Here is a 23,388-nt window from a genome sequence, read left to right as displayed (position 1 = left end):
TACATCACATTTTATAATCTCACTAAAAGGAATACGAATATTAACTCTAAGTAGCACTTTTAATCAAAAAATAAATAAAGTATTAAATTTGTTGAACTTACTAAAATTTTTTTGTAGATATGTAAATTTTAAACAAAACAGGTGATTTATTATTTATATTTAAATAAAAATAAATTAAAAAAACATATTAATCAGTAAAAATTTTAATAAATTTTGTATTTTTAAATGAAAATAGTATTAAATACCTTTTAGTGGATTTTAATTTGATTAAAAGGTATTAATTAGATTATTTATGTATCTTTCAAAATTAAAATAATTAAAGCAAATAGATTTGTTGAATAATTAAAACAATATTAAACAAAAGATTAATTATATATTATATATAAATAAAAATATTCAGCTTTTACTTCAAAATGTATATGTAAATAAATAATTTTAATTTTAAAATAAATGAAACTAATTTTTTTAATTACAAATTAAAGTTATTAAGTTAAATTTGCTCAATTAAATTAGCCACCAGATCTCCTTAAGGAGTAAGATTTATTATCTGGAGATATCAATCTTTTACTGCCAGTTGTAGATTGCTATTAGCTTTATTACTATTGTTGTTGTTATTACTGCTTTTATACTGCAATACCATACAATCTGTTTGATGCATTCATTGCAACCATCGATTGTCTTGGAGACTGATAGGAACTTTAGTTTAGGTTTGTAATATACATAGATTAAGAAGACATTAATCCTCTTTAACTAGGAGATAAAACGCTAGTGCTGTTCATTAATGATTAGTTGGGGTTGAGAGAAATTTCTTTACCAGTTACTTTTTCGTTATGCAATTTCTTAAAAGATTTTGCTATAGCTTGTTTCTGGGCGTTTATTACTTTTTCATAACCTGGAAGATATTAAGCAGGAGGATTGTTTAAGCTTTATTCATTCATTTTTTTATCACCAGTCATACTCGATCTTAAGTCTGTATAGTTAACTATTGCTGGGATTTTTAGAAGCTTATTGGCATACTTATGCATGTAACCAGGTTAAAGACTTTCAGGGATAAAGGCGTATTATTAACTTTAGTTTAGTAACTTCATTTATTCAGTTGGGAGGGTGTAAGAATGTTGGAACTGTTAGTTTTACATATGGTGGGGCTCACCTTGATTTAGGGAGTTATCATCATCTACTTAATAATCTGCAATTTAAACATTGTAAAGATTCTGTAAATTATGTTATTTTAATGAAGCAGAATTTCTTAAATTGTTGCTTTAGTATGGTTACTAGTAAGGAGTGTGAGATATAGACTAGTTTTGGCTCATACTAAGATTGAATTAGTTAAGATATTTCTCAAATTAGTGCTTTTCTTATTCATTATGTTAAGAGTGTTGATCAAAATCGCTGTAATCCATTCTACTACCATGAGATTAGTGTTTTTGTTAGTATTAGGATCCAGTGAGAGGACGCAGCAAGTTAGGATTAGCATTGTTATTTTTATAGAGCTCTTCAATCAAGAGTAAATCATCTTAACTCAAATTGCGAATGTATTGAGTGTCTGGCTAGAACTCTTTAGGATCAGCATAAGCAGGAGCTTTATTAATTATTTAGTATAAAAACTTTAAATTTGTTAATTTAAATTATTTACCATATTGAGGTCTGTAGTCATTGTCTTCTGTGTTTCTATCATGAGGAGATTCTAAGTTTGACTCAAACTCATTCATCTGGAATTTATAGCCTTTAGAGTGGTCATTGAGGTTATAAATCTATCTGATTGATGCCTGCGAATCAGTAGTCTTCTTTGAGAAGTAAAGATTTTCAATTTGACTTCCTAATTACTGAGATTATTTGTTGCTGTAATTAAATGGTTCATTATTTGCTTGGTTTTCAGAAAAAGATTAGTTATTATTATCTTATTAATATTATTGTTCATCTTCATTCATTTTATGAAGTTAGAGAGGTTATTTGAAAGAGTTTTGTTTTTAGCTGTTTCTAACTTGTTATTAAATCTTTGCAAGTCTTTCAGGACTGTCAGATGTAGCTCTTTGTAAACCCTTATTATTCTTCATTGATCTTGATTTTCTTTCTGGAGTCTAAGGGTCAGATACCTCATTACCATCAGTGTAAAAAATAGGCTATCTCAAATTCTAATTTCTTTAGGACACTAGCAAATTATAAAAAAAAGTTAATCAAAAATTAGCATTAGAAAAAAAATGAAATCAATTTTAAAATTTATCTAAAATTTACAGAAGAACTAATTCTAATCTATGGTTGGACGCAGTGAACTATAGGAATATAAGATTTGGTCGAATGCATTTCTCAATCTTCCTTGTTTGAGTTTATTTATTGTTTTAGAGAAGTGACCGATTGAGTGGTAGAGGAATTACTGTTCCCTTGTTAGATTTTTAAAATCAATTTAGTCTTAGCTATTTATTTATTGTTAGGAACGTTAGGAATATTAGCCCATATTAACGTTTTGAAGGATTAAATTCTTTCTGAGTCTAATAAAGAAATCCAAGTATTGTTTCTTCAAGTTGTTTTATAATGTCTAATATATTACTTTAGCTATCTGTTACTTTTGTCTAAAGTGCATGTTTGAAAAACTTTCTCTTTTTGTGGCCATTTAAGTTTTAACTTTCATATTCTAAAAAGCATGGAACTTTCTCTTAAGCTGGAACTTTTCCAATTTCATAGCAATAACTACACATATTTGTTTTTCACTGCTAAGCTTATTGAAGATAGACTTATCTAAAATAGACATATCTTTTTGGTTTGATGTAGACTTTAAGAAAGGATTGTAATTGATATCAGAACCTCTAGATTTAGAGAAAGATTAGCTGATGTCTTTGCTGTGATCATAAATCTTTTAAAGCACATTTTATTACATTTGTCCTACTTCTTTTTGATATAATTCAGCTATTACTTGATCTCTTGTTTTCTGATTCTTATAATCTCCAAAAGATTTGTGTTCATTTTCATTTCTATCGCTCTAAAAGCCCTTACTCTTATTATCATTCAAGCTGGCTGAGTGATGGAAGTTTCTTTCAGTTTAAGCTCTTTACGAAGCAATTAATTGTTCTAATTATTAGCGATTTCCTTATATCTATAAAGGATCCAATGAGGCTTATTTATAACCTCTGCTAAGATTCATTGATGGAGATTAATAGTAGCTAGTCTAGAATTGATTTGCACTAAACTGAGTTCTAGAAGCATTTTATTTATCAGGAGTGTAATTAATATTGATTGCACTAGATTCATCTCCTTAAGCCTTATCATAGAAAGGTCTAAACTAACTATAATTTTGAATGCTGTTGTCATCTAAACTCTCTTCAGTTTTCTAAAAGTGTTAAGAGTAATAGCTTGTGTTGTGTGCTTCACTAGATTCTTCGTATGCCTTTTTATTTATTATTTTTCAATAAATTAATGATTCATAAATAAATATTTATTTTTTTTAACACTAAAAAAAATGAAAAATTCATTAATCAAATTTTACTTGAGCGATTGTTTTGCCTCTGCTGCTGTTGGAGTTTGGAGGTAATTACTTATTTATTGCTCTTGGTGCAATATTTTCATTGAAATTTTGTATGATCTGTTCATCAGAAAGAATATCTCCTTCATTATTATTACCAAAAGATTCTCTACCAAACTCTTGTTTGGAATTCTCTTAGCGTTATTTATTTTGGTTAGGTTTAATGCGGAATAAATCTAAATCGTATTGAGGATCTTCTGAGTGAGGTTCAATTCCTAATTAAGAATTTTGAAGGCTAACTGGATTATTGAATTAGCATGTTGTAACAGAGTTGTTGTAATTATGCTAGCTACCAAGCTGTTTATTGCTATTTTAATCCTATTCTTCCTAGGGCATTTAATTAAAAGTAGGTGATTATTTATGCTATTAATTAGGGTTTTGTTAGCTCTTGTAATCTTAAAATGATAACTTTTATCCTTACTGAACAGGTAATAATGTTGCCTTCTTATTTTACTCTGACATTTATTTATTTTATTCAATATCTTGCTTTTACTTTTCAATTATTTAATAAATGCTACCAGGAGGTGACTTCTTAATTTGATTACTATTGCTCAAGTAAACAAAATCGTCATCTTAATATTTTTAATTTAAATAGTATTAAAAATAGATTTTTAAAAATTTTAAATTACCTAAAAGATTTTCATTTTATTTTTGTTGCTATTGTCTGCTTTGATTGAATTGCTCGTTTTGCTAGCTATTTTTGCGACTGAAGTCTCTCTAAGCTTAAGATTCGTTCTAATCTTCCTACTTAAACTTGCTTTCATTGTTATTTTGATTTAAAGAGTTTTTCCTAGATGTCGACCTTTGGGAAGAACCATCATAATCACCAAATGTTGGAACAGCTTCATTCTACTTTTAAAGTTTAAATATTAATTTAAAATTTTCACTAAAAAAATTATTACTTATTGCTTATGAGAATTTTATTTTTCTTTTTATTAAATAGGTGAGCTGGCTTGTTAGTTATTGCTCTAGACTGCAAATGTAGCGCTTTAAATTTCTTTATCATCTTTATGACCTGAGTTATCTTAGTTGCTATTTAGGAATGTTATTTCAGAAGAAGTATTTTTATTTTAAGATTGAGAAATTTAAAGACTTGAAGATTTTTGATCGCTTCCAAGTCCTTAATTAGATAATGGATTCTAAGAATTATTAGCTGATTTATCTTATTGCTTGTTTAATCTATCTTTATTTTAATTGTTGCTATTTTGATTGAGATTAAGTTTATCACCATAAGTATTTTATAGATATTATTCAGCTTACTGGTGTAGTTAGCTCTCTAATTAGTCATCATGATGATCATAAAGTTATTACTAGGGTGTTTTTTGTTTATTTTGCTACTCTTTTAGCATTTGTTATTATTTTTGTTTGTATTATTCTTTTTCTATAACTTCTTATTTTCTAAGCCAATCTTCATGTTCTTTGTGAGAAATATGATCCTGTTTTGCTCTTTAACTTTCTTCAATTCCTGAATAAAACAAAATTTCATCCGAATCCTTTCTCTACTGTGCTTCTTATTTCTTATTTTAAAATTTTTCTAACTTTCGTTGTTAGCTTCTCATCAGAGCTTATTGTGCTTCTTCAATTGTAGCATATTCTTTATCTAATTCTTCATCAGAGCTGATATCAACATTATTACTCTGTTTATTATCTTAATTATTTCCTGCAAATTAACCAGATTAATTTTCATATACTTAATCATTGCTAGATTATTAAGCATTCGGATTGTATTACTACTCTTATTGCTTTAAATTTTAAAGTCTTTTCTATTCTTCATTGATTGTTTATACCTTTTCTATATATTGCTACTCTTAGATTGCTTAATTCATATTTGCATGCTCTACGTATGTTTTAGGAGATATATTTTATCCTATGCTTGATGAAGATCTTGGATTTTTCATGCGATATGCTTGATAGATATTAGTTGGATCTATTTCTTCTTGTTCATTTTGACTTGTTTGGTCATTACTTTAGATCTGATCATTCTCTAAAGCTACATTTGATCTAGATACATTTCTTGAATGAACTCTAGGAATAGCTTACTTATTTCCTGATTGAGTAAGAGTAGTAAAGTTGTTACTTTCATTTTGAAGTTCTTATCTTTCTATTATGGAACCTCCTATGTTTTGAATAGCTTGTTGAAGAGGGTGTTAGGCATATTGCTGGTTCTGAGAATTTTTTAAGTTTTGAGAATGCAAATTTTCTTGATTAGCAAAAACTTAGCTGTTGTCATTAAAAGGGATAGATTAGCTGCCCATAAATGCTGCACCAGAAATTTAGCTTCTTTCATCAAGAATTGCACTAACTTGTCCAACTTATGAGTTGAAAACTACATTATTCTGTTGAGGACTTTGTAAAGATTGATGAATCGAATTGCTATTCTAGCTATTGCTGCGGCTACTCTTTTATAAGAATTTATCCTTATCTTTATGAATTAATTTTTCTTAGTCTCTCAGATTTGCACTTCTACGCATAATTTCCTTAGCAAGAGCAGCGTTTTGATTATTTACTCCAGATTAGCTTTAACTTGCACTTTCAAAGCCTCCAGTGTAATTAGAATTGTTAATATTTCCAGTTAATTCAGATTCATTCAATATCTACTATGGCTGTTGTTGTAATTAAGATAAAGAATTTGACATCTTTCTCGAAGGGGAGTTTTGCTTAAGCAAACCAGTTGAATATATGGATTACTAATTTAAGCTATTTCTAAGATTTGAAGGAACATCTGAATTAGATTCTTCTTCACCTTCAAATTATCTATTCAAATTTTATGATTATTATTGTCTTAATTCTTCTTCTTATACCTACTAATGGAAAGAAGGATTAGGTGAAGAATATCCAGAGTTCTTAACTAGATTGAAGACTTAGCTATCTCTTTCCTCCTTCTTCTAAACTATGCTTCCTAATGCACTTTCCCTTAAAACTCTATACTTTTCATCTTGTATCTCTGGAGGAATCAAAGGAAGACTAGTCTGAGAATTTCCTCTAGAGGTACGTTAATTGAAACTCTACTAGGAATTTTACTGTATTCTAGGTGAAATCACTGCATCTTATTACACTTGAGTGTAAATATTGTAATTTTGGCTACCTTAATGCTAACTGCGAGGTGAGTAGGATGTTTAAACTGTAGGTATATTTTAAGTATTCAGAGTACCAGTGGGATTTAACTAAGTGATGTTATTTGAAGAATTATTCATATTAGATACAATACTTGCAATACGGTTTCTATCAGTGTTCTTTTATTATTGTTAGACTTACTCTCTTTTTTCATTTAATATTTCATTTATTTATTCAAAAGAGCTATCACCATTTTGTTGTTCTATAATATTTTCTTAACTCATTCTGGGAGATAAGTTTGATCTTTCTCCTCTGATGCTTACCTGAGAGCTTTTTTACTAATTGTTATTCATTTATCCTCCTTGTTTATTATTTATTTTTGGAGATACATTTTGCTAAGTAGCTTGATGAGGAGAGACTCTAGATGTACTTGGAGAGCGAGAAGTGCGATTAGTGTTTTGAGTAACTTAAGGTTGTTGGTTTTATTATATGAACTCACCTGTTCTATTTTACTTTAACTGCTAGTATGGTTCTCTTTAATGTTAACTTTCTTCGTTTTGAGACTATCTATTTGAATTATTGCTGAATGTTGATGCTTGATTATTTTTTGGTATGCTCTAAGTATTTTTAATAAGATCTTTATTTTTTTATTCAAGTGGCGACAATCTATTGTCAGAAGAAAAATCATCACTTTAATCATTACCCTATTAATCTTCTTCATAAATATTTCCTGATTTACCTTATTGTTTTAAAGGAAGAATTTCTTTACCTGTTTATGACTAAGTTAATTAAGCTTGCTAGAAATTAGGTGATTAAATAACTTGCCCTTGTTAAAAGTTAGGAGAAACAACAATCTAATTCTATTTTTGTAGCTCTAAATTAGAATCAACCTATAAATTTTATTTCTACCTCTCTTTGGATGATGAAGTACTAGACTGTTTTTGAATTCCCTTTTGGTTATTTTGTTAAACTCTTTAGCTTTATTATTTTGAGCTTTATAAATCTTCAATTTTCAAAGCTTCATCATTGTATTATTATTGGAGATTTTCACTATCTGAGTTTGCCTAATTAGGAAAACTATTTAGAGGTGAAGATGATTCACTTGACCTAGGTGTGTATTTACCTTTCAAGCCTTGTTAAGAAGTCTCTACTTGCTTCTATTAAATCAAACCACTATCTCTTAACTTATTGCTATTAACTTGTTAAGTCTATTACTCCAAATTTTAGCTCAATTATTTGGGGCTGACGCTTCTCTTTTAAGAAATTTAAGAAGGAATAGCTTCATCTTGCTTGTCTTAGTTTCCACTTTGATATTAATTTTAAGGTAAGTTTCTTTTCACTTATTCTTCTTGAGTAACATTCTAGCTTATGCTTGGACTTTAGTGTCTTTGCATAGGAGAAGTATCGTGTCTAGAGTTTTAAGTATTCAAAATTTAACGAGCAGAAATATTTCTGTTTGTTTCTATCTGGTCTTAAGTATCAATAACATCACTAATCACTAAACCTTCTTATTCTAACTTCTAATTCTATTCAATCAGTTCATTTTCTTATGTGTTATTCTTGCTATTGTTTTGAGCTGCAGTTCCACTAGGTATTCTCTATGATGGAGATTAGTGTTTTGAAGATTATGAGGCTTGCTTTTCTCTTGAAATATAGCTTTAATTAGTGCTTTCTTAAACTTTCTTCTATTCTAAAGGTGATTCATCTCTTTTAGAACTCTATTTTTGATAATCTTCAAAATTCTTAGGTTTATCAGTAGGAGAGCTGACACTCTAAGGAGTGTGGGCGCTATTTTAGCTAAGCTACTTTTTGAATTGCTCAAATGATTATTTTCCATCTTGTTTCTTTTCAGCTAATTTCCACTTTTAGTCTTTGTTCTAATTCTATGAAGAAGGTGTGATCTCCTTTTCCTCAGCATTTATTCCCTTAATAGGCTGATTGGTTTCTTGTTCTAAATCTTTGGAGTTTTGTTATTAAACCTACAACTATGGTTTATTCTATTAAGAAATTTCTAATGATGATTATTATTATTACTACTATTATTAGGAACCTTTATATGTTTGCTAATCTTTAAGTAAAGACTTTTCTCTCTTTATTTGTTGGTTTTCATCACTGCTGCTTGAGGGTGATTTGCTTCTTGACAAATTAGAAACTACTTTACTTTATAAATCATTACTTCTCTATTTACTGATATTCTGAATAGGATTTTCTCTAGTATCCTAGTTAGAAGCCTATTTAGAGAGTTGCTATCTTTAAAGATTGTTTTAAGGAGATTTGCTACTTGATTTAATTGAATTGTTTTAGGTTTCATACTCTTTGCTTCTTTATTTATTAATATTTTGTGTAGGATTTTCTCTGCTATCTTGCTTATTAATTTGTTAATTTTAAACACTTCCTGATGAAGGAGATTTGCTTCTAGAGATATTTTATGTTTTTTATATATTTTAATCTTCTCTATCTCTACCTCTTTGTGGTTACTAATCCTTTAATATATTTTATGATTATTTTGTTTAATCTTAATTAACAGAAGAAGAAGACTGCCTCATCTATTAACCTAAGTTATTTTGCTGAGGAGATTTACTTCTTGTAACTTACTTATTTTATCCTTACTCAAAATTATCTGATTCATCATTTTAAATAACATTCTAAGCATTTTAAGTCTCTTTTGGTGTTTCTTCTCTATTCTATTTAATTCTGCTATTGTTATTATTTTTGCTGCTTTAAACAAATTCTAACTCTTCTACTTCTTCATCTTCATATTGTTAAATTTCATCCTAACTAGGATTAGATTATTTGCTTTTTTAATTACCATAATTTCCTTATGATTTATCTTGTGGATTTTAAGATTATTATTTTTTATCTTAGACTGTCTAGGATTATTTAATATTATTATCAGATTATTGCTTTTCTATTTAACTTGAAGGACTGTATTTTTGTTTTTTAACCCTATCATTATCTTGATCATCTTCATTATCATCTTCAATTTAATCATCTTGAGCAAAAATAATTTTTTATTCATTTTAATTAAAAACTGGTGATTGTTGAACTTCTGTTGTTTTTCTACTACTTAAATTTCCATCGTTTGAGTTAGAATCATAAATACCAAATGATTGACGCTTATGGGCTTCTATTGGTTGTACTGATAATTTGTTTTATTTTGTATTTTAAGAATTAGATTATTCAATTTCTTCTTGATTATCTTCAATAGTAAGTATGCCTGGTTGTTTTTGGGTTTTAAGATCTCCTGATTGCTTTAAAGAATAAGTTCCACTAAGTTTCATTTAAGAGCTAGGACTATTAGAATCCTTTTCTTTGATTGAATTTTATTTAGATTGTGCATTTTAAGCAGTTTATTATCTGGTAATAGGGGAAGATGAATCTCTAGATAAACTTTTTTCAATAGATTTTTATTATTTAGTAGAGTTATTAGATTATTATGAAATTTATTTAGATTATGATAAATTATCATCTTGTGATTGTTTACTTTATTTTGTTAATTCCTATTAAGAAGGCTACTTAGTTATCTGCTTAGATGAATGATAATATTAATCTAATTAATTCCCACTTGAGCGTAAATCATCTTAAGATCCCTTTTTCTATAAACTTTCTTAATTTTAATACTACTATTATTGCTATTATTAAAGTTAGCTTGAAATATTTGATTTCTAATTTCCTTATTGTTGAAAATCTTTAACTTAAGAACTCTAAAGTGAAGAAGCTGATTAATCAACTTGTTAGCTTACTGCGTGTCTAATTAGTAGGTTTCTATCATTTTGAGCTAAAGAAGGCGATTGAGCAGATAAATTCTATGAGTCTCTTGTATTTTGAGAGTTTTGAAGTTATTCATTATCTCTTCTTTAGCTAGGTTATTTTTGTTGTCCAATAGGAGGTTTTTAAGAGGGTGAAAGCTCTGAAGCAATCTTTTACTAGGAAGGGGATAAATCATTTTGAGCTCCACTAAGGTTTTATGACTTTTATTATTTGAAAGTGTTATTTGGAGATTAATTATTTTTGAAATCTATAGATTATTTTTGAGAATTAAGAGATGTTCTATTAATTGGAGAAAGGAAAGGAGATTTGATTCCTTATCCAGTGTTGCTAAAGTTTCCTCCTTGTTGTTGAATGCCACCTTCGAAATTTGTTTCAGATAAATTAACACTAGGAGTGTTAGGATTAAGATAGGCTCCTTGAGATTTGTTTGAAGGAGAAACTGCTGAAGCTATAGAAGCTGCCTATCCAAAGAAATGAGCTTTTTATTTTTACTATTAAGTAGAGGGAGGTAATATAGGGGAAATGGGAGATTTTATAAAGTTGGGATCACTCACTTCATTAAAGCTCTTATTGATAGATTCTTATGATTTTTTCAAATTATGATAAGGTTAATTTTTCAACTCATCAGGAAGGATGTCATTGCTGCTCTTTTTATTGTTATCAGGGAATGGAGAAAACATAGATTTCTTTGTATTGACAGGAGATTTACTTTGCATGTTTGAGTTATTCATACTTCCTCTTGAGTTATTAATACTGCTTCTAGATCTATTTTAATCTGCATATTAACTAATACGAAGACCAGTATTTCTTTCTAATGCTTTTGTTTGCTCATTTAAATGAGTTTTTTTCATTTGATTATTGAAATTATTACATATATCACTAAATCTTAGAGAATTGCTTTTTGGTGTGTTGCTTCTGCTGTTGTTTAAGCTTCCTCTGCTGTTATCTAAGTTAATATTTGATTTATTTTTCTTTACTTCTTGACTAAGTCTGAGGCTGTTATTGTTTTTCTAAGACTTAGGAGTCTAAGAACTTAAGCGTTATACAATTTACTATTATTTTTCAAACATTTTTTACTTTTCTAACTGTTGAATCTTTTATAGTTATTCCTATTCTGCCATGATTCTTTACTATTCCATCTCCTCTTATTATAATCTTTTTAGCATCTCTTCTTATTAGCGCTATTCTTCAGCTAATTTTTCCTATTAAATTAAAGCAGAGTCTTTATTTCTTTTCTTTTCAGGTGATTAAGATAAATTATGATCAATAGAAGAATATGTCAAATTCTATGATTTTTTCAAGTCACTATGACGAGAGCTAAGATCTTCTATTTCCTTTCTAAGCTAACTCTCAAGCTCTTCTTATAAATCAAAATTGATAGGCTAGCTTTTATTTAAAGAATTATTTTTGCTGGCATTTTATCTTTTTTTATCAAAATCGGAAGCTATTTCTTCTTCATCTTATTACAAGAAATTACTCTTGTTTTTCTTGCCTTTTTCTATGTTTTTGCGATCATCTTGCTCAACATAAATTCTTTCAATAATTGGTCTACCTTAGTTATCATAACCAACAACTTTTTACATGATTCTTCCATTAGTAGAAGCAGATCCCCTTCCTACTAAATCTTATCTCTTTAGATCTTCTTCATCAATTAACACTTCCTAGATTATGGGAATACCATTTTTATCATAGCCAACAACTTATTAAACAATCTTTCCTAAACATTATTCAATTATAGGATTTCCATTTTTGTCATAAGCAATAATCTTTTCCATAATCTATGGTTATTAAGTTCTAGAGTTTTAATCTTCAAGAATTTCCTCGATTACAGGTACTCCAAAGTCATCATATCCAACAATTTGCTTTGTTATTTTACCTTCTTGAGAAGCAACTAATTTAGGCTTTCCGTTTTAATCGTAAACTATTTTCTTATTAACTGGTTTTTCTACAGTTTTACCTTGCTACTCTCCATTATCGACAACAATCTTTTCAACAATAGGTCTTCCTTGATTATCAAAGCCAACAACCTTCTAAATTATTCTAACTGATTAGTCATTAAGATTATTTTCTTTTTAAATATCACTTTCTTCAATAAGAATTTGTTCAACTATTGGTCTACCACTATCGTCATATCCGACTACTTTTTAAACAATCTTGGCAATACATTCTTCAGTAATTGGTTCTCCATTTTTATCATAGCCAATAACCTTTTAAATAGCTTGAACACCTTAGCCTTATTAATTGGCCTTTCTTTTTATCTAATCTTCATCTTCTAAAATATCTTCAAAAATAGGATTTCCATTTTAATCATAGCCAACGATTTATTTTGAGATACAAGCCTTACTCTTAACAATTATTGGGTCTCCGTTACTATCAACACCTACAACCTTTTCAAAGACTTGAACAGGAGGAGTAACAGCTGCTAATGCTTGATCGTTAACTAAGATTTTTTCAATTATTGGTCTACCATTTTCGTCATAGCTTACAACTTTTTAAACATACCTACCTCCCTCTTGAGATCTTTAATTTTTACTTTTCTTTAATTCGTCTTAGTCTATCAAAATTTCTTCAACTATTGGTCTACCTTCATCATCATAACCAACTACCTACTGAACAATTTTACCTAAAACTTATTCTACTATGGGCTTACCCTTTTTATCAAATCCAACAATCTTTTAAATTGTTTATACTTAATCTTACTCAGCCTTCTTATTATCATCAACTAAGACATCAGCAAATACTTTATTTCCTTAATTATCATATCCGACAAATTATTTAGTTATTGTAGCATTACTTTTAACAATAATGGGTTCTCCTTTTTCATTTATACCAATAACTTTCTCAACAGAGTGAATAGGAGCTGTACTGGCTTCTTCGTCAGCAACAAATACCTTTTGAACTACAGGTCTTCCATGTTCATCATAGTGATCTATCTTATTAATATATCTTCCTTTCTAATTTGACTTAGACCTATTTTTCTTCAAGTTGTCTTCATCAATAATAATTTCTTCCACTATTGCTCTGCCTTAATCGTCATAACCAACTACCTTTTACACAATCTTGCCTTTGACCTCTTCAATTATGGGATTATCATTTTTATCATATCCTACTACCTTTTGAATTGTTTAGTTTTAAGCTGCTTTTCTTTTAAGATCATGTTAATCTTCCAATATTTCCTCAACAATAGGCCTTCCTTGGCTATCATATCCAATCAGCTATTTTGTAATTTTACCTTAAACTTTTTCAATAATAGGCTTTCCATTCTAATCAACTCCAATAACCTTTTCCAAAGTTTAGTATTGAGATTAATTTGAATCTTTTGGATCATTAAACACAACAGTTTTTTAAATGATTGGCCTGCCATTGGCATCATAGCCAATCACCTTTTAAACAACTCTTCCTTAATCTATAAAGGCTGCTACATTCTTTTCTTTTTGTTGTAAGTCTTTATTATCTACGAATATCTCTTCGATGATTGGTCTACCTTTTTCATCATATCCAGCTATTTTTTAGATTATTTTACCCTATGATATTTCAATAATAGGCTCACCATTACTATCATACCCAACAATCTTTTCAATCAATTATCCGTTGTCAAATCCTGGTTTGCGTTTCTTAATTTCCTCTTCATCTTGTAAGACTTCTTCGATTATGGGATTTCCTTAGCTATCATAACCAACAATTTATTTAGAAATTTATGCCACTGTGTTTTTAGTAATTAGCTTTCCATTTTCATCATATCCAATCACCTTCTATATCCTTTAAAGTTGATGTTCCTCCTATTGATCTCCATCATGAATAATTTTTTCTATCAAAGGTCTTCCTTCTTAATCGTAGCCTACAACCTTTTAAATAACTCTAGGCAAATTCTAGTTTTATTGAACCAAATCTTTATTATCAATAAATATCTCTTCAATAATAGGTCTTCCATTTTCATCATAACCAGCGACTCTCTGGATGATTTTACCCTAAGACAATTCTACAATTGGTTCTCCATTCTAGTCATATCCAATAATTTTTTATACTGTTTATCCATTGTCAAGTCCTTTCTTATTCTTCTTTATCTAATCTTCATCTTCTAATACCTCTTCAATAATAGGATTTCCTTGTTAGTCATACCCAATAATTTGTTTAGTAATTTAGGCTTTAGTATTTTCGATTATAGGTTATCCTTTACCATCATACCCAACTACTTTTTAAATAATTTAAGCCTTAGGAGTTTCTTCTTTATTTTAATTAACAATAACTTTTTCAATTAGAGGTCTTCCATCTTTGTCGTATCCAACAACATTTTGTACAATTCTAGACTAGCTTTTATTTACATCGTCACTTTATTTTAAATCTTTATTATCTACAAAGACCTCCTAGATAATTGGTCTTCCCTTTTCATCATAACCAACAATCTACTAAATAATTTTACCCTAAGAAACCTCAACTATAGGTTTTCCATTGATATCATAGCCAATAATTTTCTCAAAAGTTTTAGATTAGTCGATTCCTTATCTCTTATTTAATACTGCTTGTTCATCTTCTAAAACCTCCTCAATAATTGGATTTCCTTAGCTGTCATATCCAACAACCTACTTTGTAATTTAAGCCTTAGTGTTCTTAACAACAGCATTGCCATTATCATCATATCCAACAACCTTTTACATTTTTTAAATCTTAGGGGATTCCCTAGCTTCGTTGCTAATTACAACTTTTTCAATTAAGGGTCTTCCTTATTTATCATAACCTACAACCTTTTGAACAACTCTATCTTAACTTTATGGATTATATTCATCTAAATTCTTTGCTTTTAAGTCGTTGTTATCTACAAATATTTCTTCTATCAAAGGTTATCCGTTTTTATCATAACCAACAATAGTCTGTATAATTTTTCCTTGAGATTCTTCAATGATAGGCTTTCCATCTTGATCGTAACCTACTACCTTTTGGAAAGTTTAGCTATTATCCATACCTGGACGACGCTTTTTAATATCTTCTTCGTATTCTAACACATCTTAAATTATAGGATTCCCTTAAGCATCATATCCGACAATTTACTTCATAATTTATGCAGCCTTGCTTTCAACAATAGGGTTGCCCTTATTATCATATCCAATTATTTATTCAATTTGAATATATTCAGGCTTTTAATCTTAGTTTTAATCTAAAACAACTTTTTCAACAATTGGTCTGCCCTTTTCATCATAACCAATAACTTTTTAAATGACTCTCAATTAATCATCTTCATCATTACCTGCAGCTCCTTTATTTTTATTTTTTTTTAAATCTTCATCATCAACAAATATTTCTTCTACAATAGGTCTTCCCTGTTTATCATAGCCCACCACTTTGGAAAGAATTTTTCCAGTGCTTTCCTCAACAATAGGCTTTCCATTTTTATCATAACCTACAATTTTCTAAATTGGTTAAGAGCCAGCTCCTTATTAACTTTTATTTTTTGGATCAGTTTCTTATACTAAAATTTCCTCAACAATAGGGTTTCCAGATCTATCATAGCCAACAACTTACTAAACAATTTTTGCTTAAATTTATTCTACAATTGGCTTTCCTTTCTTATCATATCCTATTATTTTCTCTGAAACATCCTTAGGAGTTGCTGTATTTTTAACTGATCTCAAGACACCGTCTTCATCTACAAAGACATCTTCAACAATAGGTCTTCCTTTGCTGTCATAGCCGACAACTTTTTAGAAAGTTTCTTTTGCTGGTTCTGCAGAGTTTGTTAATTATTAACTTTTCTTAATTTATTCTCCATTTTCATCATTTTCTATTAAAATATCTTCTATTATTGGTTTACCTTATTTATCGTAACCAATTACTTTCTTAACAACTTTAGCAACAATTTATTGAACTATTGGTTTCCCTTTCTGATCAAATCCTATTATTTTTTCCATAAGCTTTGCTTCTGGTTCAGAAAGGACTTCGTCTTTTGAGAGGAAACCTCTTGTATTTATATTTTACTAGTTTCCATTTTAATCTAGAACAATTTCTTAAATTATAGGTCTTCCCTAGTCATCAAAACCTACCACTTTTTGGATGACATTTTCTTATCCTGGTTATTGTTTTCTCTTACTCTTTTTTAAGCTGTCTTCATCATCTTCAAAGACATCAATAGTTATTGGCTAGCCATTTTCATCTTATCCAATTACTTTTTAGACAATTTTTCCACTAGATTCTTCTATTACTGGTGTTCCATCTTCCTCATAACCTACAATTTTTTCAGACAGTCTATCTTTTTGTTTTTAATCTTTATTATTCTTTCTTTTAACATCCTCATCTTCTTCATCAACTATTTCAAGAATAGCCTTACCATTTTTATCATACCCAACTATTTTTTTAATCTTTTTGCTCTCTTATGGGATGTTATTCTAACTGTCCTTATCACTAATATTTGAATGACTTCTACCAGGCTACATTTAACGTAAACTTTTTTACATATTTTATGGCTTAGAATTATTGAATTCAAAACCTAATTGCTCTTCATCTTCATCATTTTAAATATCAGGTATGCTGTTATTTTTTTGCTTTTACTAAAGTGCTCTCTCCTCTCTTCTTTATCTTTTTGATAACTCTTCCTTAGATAACAAAGAAGGGTCAATATTATCATCTTATCCTTATTCATTTTCAGAGCTGCTTAAATTCATGCTTCCCTCAGTCAAAACAGTATTTCCATCCTTCTTAGATTTCTATCTTTCTGCTGTTTTTTTATTTGCTCTCTTATCTTATTCTTCTTATTTTTTTAACATATCTTTAAGTTTTTAATTTTCAGAGAGCTGGCTTTCAAATTAACTTTAAAGATCCTTGTATCTCCTTTCAGTTGAATTATTTCTATTCTGAGAGAAATTACCTCCAGTAGCAAATGAGGATTTATTTTGATTAAGATCTTATTCTTCAGATTCCAAGCCGAAGCTACCTCTCCTTGATTTAAACTGTTGATATGAATTAGAAAGATTAGGATCATAACTTCTGTTTAATCTTTCAGGGCTATTTTAAATGTATTAATGTCTGTTTTAATGGAATCTAGGAGACTAATTATTATGACTTCCTAATTGGTTGAAATCTAGCTAGAAATTATGATCACCTTAATAAGGTACATATTCTTTACTTTAATTTGTAAGGTTTTTTGAGTTGTTAATACTTTAATTGTATTTAGGTAATCCATGAGGTTTGCTTGAAAAAACAGAATTAGTTTCTAATCCTTCTGTGTTTATAGGTTTAAGAGCATCGAAATAGCTCTATCCGCGTTATGTAGGGTCCTATAAGCCTCCTAAGAAAGAGCTAGGTACAACCTACTTTTGATAAGCAATAGAAGAATTATTTTATTTATCGAAGTTTCTTTAGCTTCCTGTATTTGAGTTGCTTCTTGATCTATTTGCTTTCTAATCAGAATAAAAAGAATTGTTCCTAGAATTAGATTTTTGAGATCTGTTTAAATATTCTTCTCTAGATTTATCCCTGCTTTTATTTAGGGCATCCCATTGCTTTTCAAAATCATTCTTATTATCAAGCATACGAATCTTTCTTTCGCTTGCAGCATGAATAGAATCATTAAGAACTTTGTTGTTGCTTCTACCGCTAATAACAGATTCATTAAGGTTATTCTTACTTTTAATAGGCTAATTTTGAGGCAATTTAATTTTCATTCCATTTGCATCAATAAATTAAATTTATTTTAATTAGTTTCTTGATCCAATATTCAATTAACTTCCACTTAAGGCAGAAATGCTATGATTTAAGTTTGATGAATTATTTCTGTGATGGCTACTTACTTATCTATTATTACTTGCACCTCTTGCAAACCCACCATTATACTTACCTTCTCCTAATCCTCCAAAAATATTTAATTTATCATTTGCATGTATTTATTGTTAAAAGTTTTGGTAGAAAGGATTAGACCTAGATTTAGAAAGAAGACTTCCTGTGTATGGATCATCATAATAGGAATTTCCCAAATTAGAAGAACTTTTATTTTAGTTGTCATAATAGTTATTGAAGTTCATCCAATTATCAATAAATTAGTTATTATTTTTTAAAACTTGTTCCTGTTTGAATTTGTCATTACCTGCACTTTACCACTATTGTAAGAAAGAAGCCTTTTATTGCTTAAGTTAATTATATTATTCACGACTTATAGTAAGAGGACTCCAGTTGTTATTCTTATCTGGACTAAAACCTCTTTAGTAATCATTATAACCATATTTTGTATTAGCAAAGAAACTGGTGTCGCGATTACCCTTTGGTGGTGTACTATGGTGATTCTTTTCATATAAATCAAAGTGGCTTTTACCAGATTGAATTAATTGAAGGAAATAGTTCAAGTCTTTACTGCTCTTGTAAGTCTAAATATGTTTTCCTTTTGACTGAGATTTTCTATTAAGTTCTTTCCATTTCTAATCAAATTCACCAGCAGTCATAAGTTTACTTCTTTTTACTCTTCCTTATTCATCTGACTCAAATACTATTAAAATATTTAAATATTTTTAAATAAATTTCATTTTGATTTTAAATAATATTTATTAGATAAAATCTTATTTAATTAAATAAAAAAAGATTTATGTCTTTGTTATAAAAATATTATTTATCCTTTTTCATAATATACCTAAAAATAATAATGCTATTTTTTATTTAAATGAAACATTTATTTTCTAGATTAATTTAGAGAAAATCAAAAAAAATAACTATGCAAATGGATTATCAATAGCTTAGAATTAATAAAATATTTCAAATATTAAAAATGAAAAAGTAATTTATTTGTTTCATTTACTTATTTACTTATTTCTCTACATTTTGTAAATAATAACTATTCATAATAGTGATTTTATTTTTAACATGATTATGATTTATGTTTTTAATTTTAATATGATAATTAATACCTTATTGATTTCCCTTTTGGTAACTTTCAATTCTTAATTTAGACCTAGAGGGATTGATTGTTTCTTAATTTTAATAGTTGTTTTTTAAAGGAGAGAATCCATGGCGCTTGTTATAGGCAGTTTTATTGATGGTAGATTGAACCTCATGTACTCTTTCTCTGAAATGACTGCCTATTTATGTGTGTAAATCTGTAAGAGTTTTTAGTCTGGAAGGGAGTTAAAGTTCTTCGAACATATAGCTTTCATCAGTATTCACTCTCTTACCTTAATAATCAATACTTTTATCATGCATTTAAGGGATATAAGTGTTTTAGTTTAATCTTCTCATTTCTTAATTTATTCTTTTTTCAAAATCAGCACCAGCCAAATTACTTATGAGTAAATTTATAAATAATAAATAAAAATGTGTCAGTAATTGTTTAGATTTTACTTTTATTTGAAATGGTTATCATTCATGTTGTTGTTTCTATATGTGTTAAGTCCAAAGTTTAGATAACTTTTCTTACCAGAATCATTTTGGGTTCCTAAAAATCCTTTACCACTGCTATATGGTAAAGTAGCTATATTAGCATTGTTTCCTGCAGCTAAGAATTTTTAATAAACATCGCTACTTTCTGGACTAAAAAAATTATGTTTGTATTCACCACTAGTACCTAAGAAAGAAGATGGTGACTAGAGTCCTCTTGGGAGATTGTTAGAAAACATAGACTAATTAATATTATTTAAACGATTCTAACTAGCATTTAGCATGTAGCTGCTATTAAGCTTATTTGATAAATCAGAATTATTTCTCTGTCTATTTTGAGAGAAAATATTATTTTTCTCAACAAAGACATCGCCTCCATCGGTTTCTTGTTATATAAATAAAAATTATAAGTTGAAAGGAATATAAGGGTTAACTATTTACCGACATTAAGAGCAACTTATGAATTATTTTAAGATAAAACCAATTTTGCCTATTTAACACTCTGAGTAAATTAATGAATTTTTGGAGGATAAAATTTAACATCCAATTTACGATCAATATTAGTGCGTTTATTGTTCTAAAAGAATCCATTTTTTAATATAAATCCAAAATCCCATTCTAACAAGGAATCGCTTTGGAGAGCAAACATTTTTTCTTTGTTTGCAAAAACATCTGTGAATTATGATTTTCCTCCTAACTTCTCAGTTTAAAAAAACTTATTAAAAAATACAATATCTCCTTTTTTGGTTAAAGCACATCCACCCCATTCTCCTTGAGTGATAACTTTAACAAAAGTTTGCCAACTATACTAAATCTAATTTTTTTATTTCTTTTTAGAGTTTAATTTTGGTGAGCCTCCTTCTTGCTATTTTTTTTGATTTGCTCCACCTGCTTGTTATTTATTTACATCCTTTTGGCTTTATGATTTTGACCATATCTACTTAATTTCTTAAGCTTAATCTTTTTCTTCAACTAATTAAGTGTACTCTCCAAGTATAAAAATTAATCCGTTCTCTATATTTAATTGAAAAAAATATGTCCAATAATTCTTTAAAATAATTTTAAAATGATCAAAAACACAAAAAGTTATTAATTTTAATTAAATTAATCAACCTTAAATATCAATTAAGATATAAAGTTTTTTTTAGAATAAATTAAATTATTAGTTTTCATAAACCTTTCAAAAATTTAAAAAATCTAATAAAAGTTTAAAGTTTATAAAAAGATATTTAAATTTGCTTATATAATAAATAATATTGATGGATTCATTCTATTACTTGTAAGAACTGTGGTAGAAGTGTGATTGCAAATGACATCTTTGACATTGTTGATCATTTCCTCTAGTTCGACTCTACTGGGAAGACTAAATGACATTTCTTTGACACTCTCAGTGGATGAATTCACCTTAGCAAGTTATCCATTAGACCCACTGCCCCAAATGTAAAGGTTATCAGAGTCTATTTATATATTATTTGATTTATTATAATAAAAGGAATTTTTTAAAGAGCAATCAATCAAATTTGAAATTTTATTTTTTCAATCAAATTTTTAAAATGCGCAAATAATAAAAAGCAAATTATTTAATAAATTCACTTTTCAACTCTTTGATATTTAATAGAAAATTTAACAATTAGCATCAAATTTTTTATTTCAAAGTATTAAAATTTACTTGCCCTTTATTAAAAATAAGAATAAAAAATAAATCTACCATCTATTGCAGCAGCGTGGTTGAGACCAAGAGATATTTATTTGATTCTATATTTATAAAAAATGAAAGGATCAGACTTTAATACAACAAATTATGTTTGATCATTTTATACTCTTAATTATAAACATCTTACTTTTTATTTTAAAATGCTGCAATTTGTTTAAATTCCCTTGATTCCTATACATCTTCTCCTAATCCTAAGATACCAGTTGAGTTGCGATCGCTACCTTTGACATAAACCTTACCGCTTTCTAAAATTTTAATAGATAAGTTAGTTCTTTAGTTTAGCCTTAATACAACTAACTACTGTCTTTAGAAAAGAACTCCAAAGTAGTGATGTTAGTAGAGATGAAAAAAAAAAAAGATTATATATTTACCAGTAAGTGCAATCTGTACTGTCCTATTTGCTTAAAGTTTGACAACTTTGCTATTTTTAATTCCTTCTAATTCTATTGGCTATGTAATAAATAGTTCATTAACATCTTATTCTTATTCTAATCTTTTATTGTCTTTTAACTAATCTCCTAAATTCCAGGACCATCCGTCATCTATTTATTAAATAAATCATTTTCTCACTTAAAACTCTTAAATGCAAATGCATAGAAAATCTATGAAATATTGTCAAGTTAATGAATCAAACATGGCTTTTTGCTGGTCTTAAAATTAAAAAATTACTTGTTAGATAAATAATGTGACTGCTTAATTTTATTTAATCTAAGAATGTGCGGGTGGCACCTTGATTGGAGTTTTCTAGAGGATAGTCTTTTTATTATTAAGTTGAATACATAACCTTGCTTGCTTGATTATTCTTCCTTCCTCTTATAATTAATTATTAAGTATATTTATAATTTTTGTTTTAATTGCTTTTATATATAAATTTTGTATAATAAAAACTTTCAAACCAGTTCGATTGACAAATGATTAAACAAAAGCAAAGATATTTTTTAAAATCTTCCGCATATTGGTTTCTGAATTAATTAGTTATTAATTAATCTTAACTAAATTGGATGATTATTACACCAATTCTCAAAATAAACAAATAGATGGGTAAATATCAATAGGATGATTCAGCTTTTAATCGAATATGAATCTTTTCGCTTTTAAATTTAAATATTTCAGAAAATAAATTTAAAGATCAATTTATATATTTATCTTGCGAGTGCTATCAATAATCAATATACAATAATAAACAAAGTAAAAAAAATTAATAAATTCCTTTAAATTACACTAGAAAATATACTTTGAAATTTTAATCAATTTAAAAGAATAAAATTTATGAAAAGAAATTTAGAATACACCAAATATTTAAGCTATAATTATTTAATCTAAATCTTTATAATATTTTATATTTAATTTTGTAATTTAATCAATTTATTAATTAATTAGATAGGTTGGCAGGCAGATTAACAGACAGATAGCAATTTTTATTTGTTTCATCTAAAAAATATATTGCTCAGTATAATTTTATTTAATGCAACTTAATTTATTTTAAATAATCAAATAAAAACATAAAGCAAATAAAAAAATAGATGATTTTATATTTTTTAATAATAATTTAATAATTATTTATTTAGTTATTAATATTACTTAAATTACTTTAAAAAACTTTTCATTATATATTTATCATATTTTCTTCTTATTAGCAACTGAATGAAGTATTTGGGTAAATGAGCTTTTATAATTTTTATAAATTTTAACCAATTTTCTTTGTCTCAAATATATTAGGTTTATTTCATTTTTCAATAAATTTTTTTTTTAATTATTGTTAAATGGTTTTATCTAAAGGCTAGTTCGAATATAACTTTTGTAAATTATTTATTTATGACTTAAATTATTAAAATAGAATTTATAATTTATAATTCTAAAATCTTATAAGTGTTTATTTTAAATTAATATTTCAATTATATTTTTTAGTTATATTTTTTAAGTTTATTATATTTATTAAAATAGGTAATTTATTTATTTTTGAGTGATCAAGCATTTAAGTAGGTAC

At 27.6% G+C, this 23,388-nt stretch overlaps 1 protein-coding gene across 1 annotated transcript; it reads right to left on the bottom strand. All coding sequences in view use genetic code 6, as the record gives it.

Moving 5' to 3' along the window:
* Positions 1-500: 500 nt before the first annotated feature.
* TTHERM_00024320 (chromosome condensation regulator repeat protein) lies at positions 501-22,182 on the bottom strand (the record flags this gene model as incomplete). Its single annotated transcript, XM_001008518.2, has 14 exons — positions 501-1,579; positions 1,634-2,149; positions 2,233-3,379; positions 3,479-4,086; positions 4,144-4,363; positions 4,417-18,806; positions 19,222-19,592; positions 19,652-20,072; positions 20,129-20,701; positions 20,965-21,144; positions 21,396-21,442; positions 21,529-21,646; positions 21,773-21,943; positions 22,071-22,182. The coding sequence occupies 14 exons, from the start codon at positions 22,180-22,182 to the stop codon at positions 501-503; spliced, it is 19,953 nt and encodes a 6,650-aa protein (XP_001008518.2).
* Positions 22,183-23,388: the final 1,206 nt, after the last annotated feature.

Source organism: Tetrahymena thermophila (assembly GCF_000189635.1).
Source record: "Tetrahymena thermophila SB210 genomic scaffold scf_8254803, whole genome shotgun sequence".
NCBI lineage: Eukaryota > Ciliophora > Oligohymenophorea > Hymenostomatida > Tetrahymenidae > Tetrahymena > Tetrahymena thermophila.
The sequence above is the reverse complement of the archived record's forward strand: the minus strand, read 5'-3'. Positions and strand labels throughout refer to the sequence as shown.